General features: G+C 40.3%; 1 protein-coding gene across 2 annotated transcripts in view; it reads right to left on the bottom strand.

Moving 5' to 3' along the window:
* Positions 1-2,551: 2,551 nt before the first annotated feature.
* The window catches only part of cnnm2b (cyclin and CBS domain divalent metal cation transport mediator 2b), a 32,180-nt gene continuing 25,756 nt past the window's right edge, over positions 2,552-8,975 (bottom strand). The window contains exons 5-8 of one of the 2 annotated variants that reach the window (XM_034544652.1): positions 8,403-8,496; positions 7,497-7,559; positions 5,101-5,279; positions 2,552-4,515 (exon numbers count right to left, since the gene is read on the bottom strand). In XM_034544652.1, coding sequence (XP_034400543.1) covers positions 4,228-4,515; positions 5,101-5,279; positions 7,497-7,559; positions 8,403-8,496 — 624 coding nt within the window. In that variant the 3' untranslated portion in view covers positions 2,552-4,227. The remainder of the gene's footprint in view (positions 4,516-5,100; positions 5,280-7,496; positions 7,560-8,402; positions 8,497-8,975) is intronic. The other variant, XM_034544658.1, reaches the window with a different exon arrangement.

The raw sequence follows: 8,975 nt of genomic DNA, 5'->3' as shown, positions 1-8,975 counted from the left end.
ATAATATATTTTGAAAAGTCATAGTATATGTCAAAAGAAGAGGAAGACCAGAACCCGTCTGGTCCAGCTCTCCTCACCCTGATGTCCTCAACTGACACCGTGTATCTTTTCTATGAGCACCAACGAAGAAGACCAACGCGCTCCATAAATTGGCACTCATTTCGAAAGCACTGAACATCAGAGACAACAATATTCTATGAAGTGTAAATCACACTGAATGATGTCTGCATGTTAATTACCGACCACAATCCTATAATTTCATGAATTTTCAAGAAGTTCATAAAAAGGCTAAAGAGGCTACTGAATTTCAGATGTATTGTATGTTTTCATTATTCTGCAACGTTAGATACAACACAGCTGTGCTACCTCAGAGGTTCAGCACAGAGGAGATGTTGTCTCAGTTGGTCTGTGTTACGTTCCTCTTCTTTCCAGATGGCATCCATTGAGGCTGCATATCTACAAGTGTGTGACAACAAGACATGCAGCATGCAACACAACTGACAGTTAATAAACATAATACAACAGTAATACATGTTTATAGTTATGTTTACAGTTAGCACTGATACTGGAGGGTGTATTACTGACTATAGTTCACTATATCCTGTTCATACTCCTGTATGCCAGGTGGTTTAAGCCCCTACAACACCAGTGAAGCATTGCATAATGTTCATGAGTAATTTGACAACGTTTTGGATGAACTTGAAGACTCTTCCCTGGTCCCCACAGACCATTTAAACACCAGTCCACCTACAATTAACTTCACATAGAACCATGTTGCACATGTTCAAACCAACCTTAGTTTATGAAATAAAAAGTCCTTTACGATTCGATGCTCGATGCACCTCAATGTATCGCAGCCTCAATTTGATGTACATGCACATGGCTAACTTTTACAATCATTTTTATTTCGAAAGTGCTTAAAAGAAATCTGACTACAAGAGTCTTTAACATAAAAGACCGAAATAATGAGAAGAAATCCACCCGTCATTACATATTTTATCGGGTTCCTGATGAAGTCATGTTTACTACTGGGTTTGTGTGTAATTTAAATACATATCTGAAATCAGATTTCCATTTGTATTTTTCTTTTGTATTTGCGATAATATAACTATATTCATGTGAAATCACTGTAGCGAACATACTCTGACACAAAGAGATGGAAATACCACGATTGTGCACTCCAGTGTTGAGGTTACACCTCGCAGCACAAACACAATCGCTTAGACTTCCTCAGAAGGTTTAAAACCAAGTAACCAAGTGTGCATATGATATTTAGAAGAAACTGATATTAAGCAACTGGCTGTTTTTATTGCCAAATCATAAAAAATAAAAAAAAACTCGTTAAAAAAAACATTTAGAAGCAGCAGAACATTAGATTGAGTACATTGAGCCACCAACTGTCTGTCTGTTAATCATTCACTTTTTTATTAAACCACCAGCTGCAGGAGGCAATGGGAATGTTGTTGTCAGGTAGAAGAAGCATTATGGACAGCACATGGGTACAGTAGCAGCATTGGGATGGACAAAGGACCAGTTAAACACAGGCCTGCAAAGCATTCACATGATGGAAATATGCTAATCTTGTGTTCAGCAGATGAAGTGAAAAAAGATAATATGCGTGTGTTTAACAGAATATTGAAATAACACAGTCACAGCTGATGCTTCCCCCAGTGTTTCCTGTTGTGCACTTGGACTTTTGAATTGTCATCATGCTTCTTGCTCTCCTGTCAGGCACTGAGTCTGTAAAACACAGTGTGAATGTCCCAAGCACAATCTTACACTGTAATCATCATTCATTGCTGTATCTCTGGAGTGATGGTCCCTGCAGGGCAGGAGTGGGCCTGCTGCATAGGAGCTCTTTCAAGTAAACAATAAACAACAGCGAAAACAGCTGCAAACAATGCAGACGCACTCTATGTCTGGTTATACAACTGAGATGCCCCTCATGGCGGAGCAGATGGAAGGGCTGTTTGTCCATGTGTGTCGTTTCAGGGGGTGTCACACACACGTTGGATTACATGTGGCAACACAGTGACCACCAGTGGCTACACACGGCAACTGAATATCAAATTAATTTAGCTTCAGGACATTGTTGTTGCCTGTAAGGTGGCAAGAAAACTGCCCGTATACAGTACACATAATGTTAATGAACAGGCCTGGAAGTGGAATCAAAGAAGTGTTTAGTTAAAGAGTTAAAAATCAACGCCCCTACAGATATGGAGTAAACTGAATTATTCTACACTATGACTTATGTAGCTTTAGGAAAAATCTCATGCACACATATCGTAAAACTCATTCCTGTCTTTATGAGGTAAAACAATAAGGGCAAGAAGGTACTAAAGCAAAAAAACTAAAATAGAAGATATAGACTTCAAGGAATAGTTTACTTTCTTGCCTCGAGTTAGATGAGAAGACCACTCCCCTCGTAACTCTCTGCAAGAACGCAATTTTGTGTTTCCCTAATTGTGAAAGAAATAAACATATATATATATATATATATATATATATATATATATATATACACAATATCTTTGATTTTGAACTGAATTAACTCAAGACTTATTAAAACAAGGATTACAATCTGCAATGTGTGGGGAGCCAAAACAAATAAAGTCTAGTCTCTTTCACATTCACTACTTTAAACAAAATGGTGTTTATGAACTGAACCGTTGTTTTGTGGACACACACATGTACCACAAATGCAAAATCAAAAACAAAAACAGGTTCACACATAAACAGTGGAAAAGCATAGCTGTGTATCATTCATGGACATGTTTAATGTCGAGGTTACTTTTTGTGACGTTGATGATGCTCAACATGTTAGATGAGGTCATTAATACTGTGCAATTATCAAGTTTGACTATGCGTAAAATTGGCAAAAAAATAAGACACACAACCTCCACATGCATAGGTATGGCACTTAAAGTCTAGGCAGCATTACTCCCATATGGACATAAAGACGTATTTTTGAGGTCAAATGATGCAGAAACATGAAAGAGACAAAGAGAAAGAGTGACTGACTAAGGACAATTTTGCTTGTGGATGTCTGCAGTTTAGCATTATTCAAAAAACAAATGTACATATACATACAAATATATCTGTCAATTTATAATACAGTGATTTTTAAAAATTCATAATCATCTCTTAAATAAATTGCTGTTCATCGCACTTTGTTAAAATAATTAATTATATGATTTCTCTTAAAGGCAATAGTGTGATTTTTTTAAGGTGAAAAAGATAGTGTACCATAAGCCTGATTTAGGATAATAGTAAAAATAACAAGATCTGTAATATACATACTGTATCTGTAAAAGACCCTCACCTCCTCATATACATGAATGGATGTTTGTCTCCATATACGTAGCATGTCCTTTTTTGATATGACACGCGTGCCCCACGCACACCTTTGTGTACATGCTCGTGCATGCTTGTATGCCAGTTTATGTCATATCATGTCTCCACGCCTACATACAATATTATAAAATAATACATACACGCATACATACACGCCTACATACACGCCTACATACAATATTATAAAATAAATAAATACAGGAAAACATTCTTGGTTCGTGGTTTAACGGTTTCTTCCAAAGCGGTTTTTGGTGCAGTCTTTGACCAACCGTTCTGCTTGTTTGGGTTTGAGTCCTCGTTGATGGGATCAACATTCGACTGAGCTTCCCTGAAAGATGCACGGGTGGGGGAGTTGCATTTGTGTGCGTGTGAGAATGTGACTGTGTCAGAATAGGACTGTGTGTGTGTGTGTGTGTGTGTGTGTGTGTGTGTGTGTGTGTGTGTGTGTGCGTGTGTGTGCGTGTGTGTGTGTGTGCGTGTGTGTGTGCGTGTGAGTGAGAGAGAAAGGGACAGGGTTTGCATGCACTCCGTTGTCCTCTAGTCCAAGTCACCGCTATGAAAGTGTCGGATTGTCCCAAAATAGAAGCTCAGTCACAGGCACTGTCCAAGTGCACCCTCTGTAAGAGAGTGTAGTAGAGCAGGGATTCTGACAACGTTCAGGTGGGGGCGTTCAGGGTGACGCAGTACCCGTCTTCCCCACTGCCCCTCCATGAAAGGGTCTCACTGACTGACTGGGGGCTACTGGTTGGAGCAGAACCCTCACTCCACTCGCCTCCGCTTCCCCACTTTCCCTCATCTCCGTGTATGCCACCTCTCCGTGTGTGTCCATGAGACAGGGTGGAGGGTCTGGGTCTCCACCGGGCTCGGCGGTGGCTAGACGGGTCCCTCGTTGTGGGCACTGTGGTTGCTCCTGCTGAGGCCCACACAGTTCTGCTGCTGGTTGAGCAGGTGGGACGTCTCGTTGGCCACGGACACGGACACAGCCGGGGTGGTGATGGTGGTGCTGGCTGTGGTGGAGACGACGACTACAGCGGGGGTCTCCACTCCGTCATGGAGCTCCGTCAGCGTGAGCTCGATCTTAGTGAACTCACTGTCTGTTGATTGGGGTGTTTTGTCCATCCGTGACGCCAAGACAGCGTTCTGGTACTGTTGGCGTGTTACCTAGGTGACAGAGAAGGCATGATGAGGTTGAATGGTTGAGGGTTGTGATTGATTGGACTAGTCGGACTGGTAAGTCTCTGCAGGTCGTTTTTTTTCTTCGTCAGCCTATTTTTTTTAATTTCTCTGTATGTGTTTATTTATGTGGATATTCAGGTTGGTTTATGTGTGAAATTCATAATGTAACATGCATGTTGTATGTTTACATTTTGTAATCTCTGGTTTTGTGAAAAAAAAACTTTTTTTTTTAAGACTGTATTATCATTATTATTATTACTACATCCAATTATTGAAATGTGTCTATTAATGTGGTCATACTTTTATTAAACCTTTGTTTTGTCCATGTAAATACAAATTATTGAGCTGCTTTAAAATTTGACAAAATAATCAATTAATTAATTATTTAATTAATTAATTAATTATTTTAATGATTTCAATTTAAATGTCCAATTGTTTGTTAGAATTTTTCTTTTTTATCCTTTTTTCAACTGTCCAAGGAATCTATTAATAAAGTGCCTCGTAATCATATGCAAGAACCTTCTATACCGGCATTTAGGCATTTTCTTTCCCACCTGCATGTGTTCTCACCTTTATATACTGCAGGTCTGTGCGCGCTCTGACGGAGTAGTCAGGTACATAGATCTGCAGGAAGGAGTTGAGCTGGTTGTTGCTGCTGCCGAGAGTTGGCGTGATGGCGTCTATACGATCGCTCCGGTTCAGAGAGTCGGAGTGGTTGAGTCCAAACGGCCGTGGAGGAGACTTATTTTCTGTAAGGAGGTGATGGGAGAGGAGAATATGTTTAGCCAGTAGTAATGCAAGCAAATGCAAAAGTATCTCAGAAACATGTTTCCAACCTTGGCCTTATTAGGGCGTATTTTGTCTATTTTGTCGACTGTCTGTGACTTTTACAACCAGAAATGTTAAGACATGCAAAAACAAAACCCAAAACTTCCTTCATACAACAAAAAAGGTGTCTGTCTCAGTCTACTCTGCTAAAGCTGTGTATTAGGGCCTCCTCACACTGACATGTCATCTATTCTTTCTTCTTATTGTTGTTTATATCATATCATATTATGTCATATCCATTAGAAATACTCAGCAAGAACAACTGCTTGTGGAGAATTCTTATCGGCATAATTTGAGTTAGGGGGTTGGAGAAAGGGGGTTAACCTGATCTCAAATGGCTGTGAGAATTCACAGCTCTCATTTTAAAACCAGCAGCATGGCTCCGGGTGGCAATGTGGGTCTGTTGGTCAGCTTGTCAACAACTTTGGCCCCGACTGAAATAACTTCCATGAAGTTCGATAAAGATATTTGTGGACAATGAGTTTCATGACTGGTGATTCCTTGATTTTATTTATAGCGCCACCATGAGATTTAAACATGAAGTTTTTGCAATAATTGTCTTCACAACTATTCAATGGATTGATATGAAATTTGTCACAGGTATTCATGTTCTCCTCTTTACGAATAACTCTGGTGACCCTCTGACCTTTCTTCGAGTGCTATCCATTATCAGGTTCATATTTATTTTAGCTAAAGTTAGCATGTAAACACTCTACACTAAGATGGTGAACATGGTAAACATGATTCCTTAGCATCAGCATGTTAGCATTGTCATTGTGTGCATTTTAGCATGCCGATGTTAGCATTTAGCTCATAGCACCGCTGTGCTGTAGTGCTCAACAGCCTGAGCAGCACTTACGATCCTGTGAATTAGTGACATTTTCCAGGTCATATTTTTCCGGCAAGTAAAGATGCTTGTTGTGATGTATGAAAATCTCATTTCTACATAGGTCTTTAGGTGAGGGGAGTTTCATACAGCAGCAGGTATTGAGTCGGTGGTCTCCAGTGATGCTGCTTCCCCTCTATGTGCTACTACATAGAAGACTTGTTCTGTTTTTTTATTTTGGTTGTATTTTTTAATTAAAGACAGATTATGTTTTCCACTTCTTAAAGAAGCCTAGTGAAAATCACACACAATAAAGTGGAAACGGCTTGGCCAACGCTAATGCTACTACGCCTACTGGAATGTATGTAATCCCATGTCGGAATATGTGCGCGTGTGTGTGTGTGTGTGTGTGCGTGCGTGCGTGCGTGCGTGCGTGCTTGTGTGTGCGTAGACCGAGCGCAGTGGGCCAAAGACTTGGCATGTGAACTCTTGTGGATTAGTACTCCACTTTCTAGGGGCCGCAGGGACCAGGTCAAAGATACACACATAATGTATTTACATACACGCAGAAACACACTCAAACGTGAGCTCAGCGGGGCGTCAAACTGAGTGAAAAAAACACGTTTAGAGGTGCACTGTAGTTCACTGCTCAAGAAGAAGATAGTGTATTTGTTCAATGGCATTTCCGGATACATGTGGGTGTGTTTGTGTTCGTGGCAGCATGTCCTTAGTTATGTATGGACTGTGCGCTCTCTGCATACATGTGCCTGTGCATGTGAACATATGTGTACGTGTGTGTCTTTGTATGTGCGCTCAGTGGTGTCCGGCAGGGGGCTGTAGCTGTAGGTCTTGTTTATGTAGTCAGAGGGTTAGAGGTTAGGGGCGAGCGGGGCGGAGCTTGGGCTCGCTCTGGGGCCTCCAGTCTTCAACACCATTCAGCCACTTGACTAATGGCTCAGGGGATGAGGGTGTTAAGTCTCAATCTGAAACAGTTTGCCTCTCTCCCTCTTTCTCTTTCACTTATAAACACATGGATATAGAGCACATGTTGCATTCAGGCACAAACCGAGTTTCAGGCATTCACCCATCAACCTTTTTCTTTGGGTCACACAAAAGAAAAAATATACTCATGTAGACGACGATGATCAAAATGACCAAACACTCATGTCGGTGTTAAAGCATGCAGGGTTCAACTTTTAAAAACAAGCTTCTGTTCAACATTTCCACTTCACTATTATGTTTCACATCTAACTAGTCGGGTTGACACTAGCATGGTATCATATGTGAAGATGGGTGTATGTATAGACTGTACCTGGAGATCCTGCTAATGATTCAGCTCTACTGACCACAAATGTACGAGACAGGGACAGAGGCACTGTGGCGAGAGGAAAGATACACAAGAAAAAGAAAAAGAAAGAGGAGAGTCTGTCAAAACTGAGAAATAATCAGTGCATAAACAAACATAGTAAACTTGGATTAAATCTGGTAGGGAAGCATGAGCAGCACTAGCATAGCCACCCATTTGTCTAGTATAACCATAACCATTTGTTTATGCATGAGAGGAGCTTAACTGCTACTAAGCACATAAAGTCAAAGTAAGAGCACATCGTGTCATATCTCAACATATTTTATTTCTGACTGCAGAGTGCCAGCACACATGACAGGAAGGTTGTTCTACTATTTCACCAGTAGGTGTCTCTCAGATCTCACCACCCACTTGAATCAGAATAGTTGAAAAGGGCTGAGAATAGTACTGTAGTTTATGAATGAACTGAAAGGACTCACTAGCTGACGCTTTCTAATGATGTCAGTGCAGGACAACCTGGTCTTACAATAATTGTTCATAAGCATTACATTGAATGGAGGCTTTTAATCACAGAAGGTCCTAAACTGATCTACATTAACTTTAACAAAATACAGTCTAAAATTGGCTACGTTATGTTTTATAAGAGCTTATCAGAGCAAAGAATAAATACAAATCTGTATTTGGGTACTTGGTGCTCGTGAACACATTTCCATCAGTAATGAAAGAGCAGCTCTATTTTTAATTATTTTGATCGGACATAAGCTCCAGTAGAACCCGATAAGACTGGCTTACTTCTTTATAAAAGAGAGAAGACCTGCAAACAAAGCTGCATTCTTTTAGTTTCCTCAAAAATTAATTACAACTTGATTTTATTTTGGGCAGCGCCCAGGTGTTTTTGGTCAGATATCTCACCTGGCGAGGCTGTCAAAGCCAACATCCCATAGAAGGAGAATGGTCCCGCTTCAAACTTCATCCCCTCTTTTCCTGCCTCCACCTCCACTTTCCCCTGTGACGGACAGATCCAGAGACGACAAAGAACAAAGAGTCAAAAACACTATGTCATTATTTTGTATCCATCCTTTTAGACTAAACATTTGGTGTTACACCTGTTTTATCTCTAATTAACTCTCTATTGCAGATTTTCAGTTTGGAGCATTAGTGCTAGGTTACTATCCGCTTTGCAGTTACACTTTCGCAATATTCTAAATTTGCCACTTTTTCTGCTCAGATATATTTATTCATCCTTTCTTTTCCTTTTTACTACTTGTAGAAAATCTGTACTCTGTTTAATAGCTCACAATCTATTCTCAACCCAGTCTTAAGGGCAGTGAGACCTCATTTGCTTCAGGGCTATTACACATATTGACTTAGTGGACTGATCGGGGTAATATACAAAGTATGTCAATGTTAGTAATAGTTGTTTTTATAAAACATGATACCAACGAGGAAAACTCAAATTCAGACAGTCGACTTTCAGACCAGTCT

This window comes from Cyclopterus lumpus, chromosome 1 (genome assembly GCF_009769545.1).
Source record: "Cyclopterus lumpus isolate fCycLum1 chromosome 1, fCycLum1.pri, whole genome shotgun sequence".
Classification (NCBI taxonomy): domain Eukaryota; kingdom Metazoa; phylum Chordata; class Actinopteri; order Perciformes; family Cyclopteridae; genus Cyclopterus; species Cyclopterus lumpus.
Note: the sequence above shows the minus strand (reverse complement) of the source record. Positions and strands in the feature narration are given on the sequence as shown.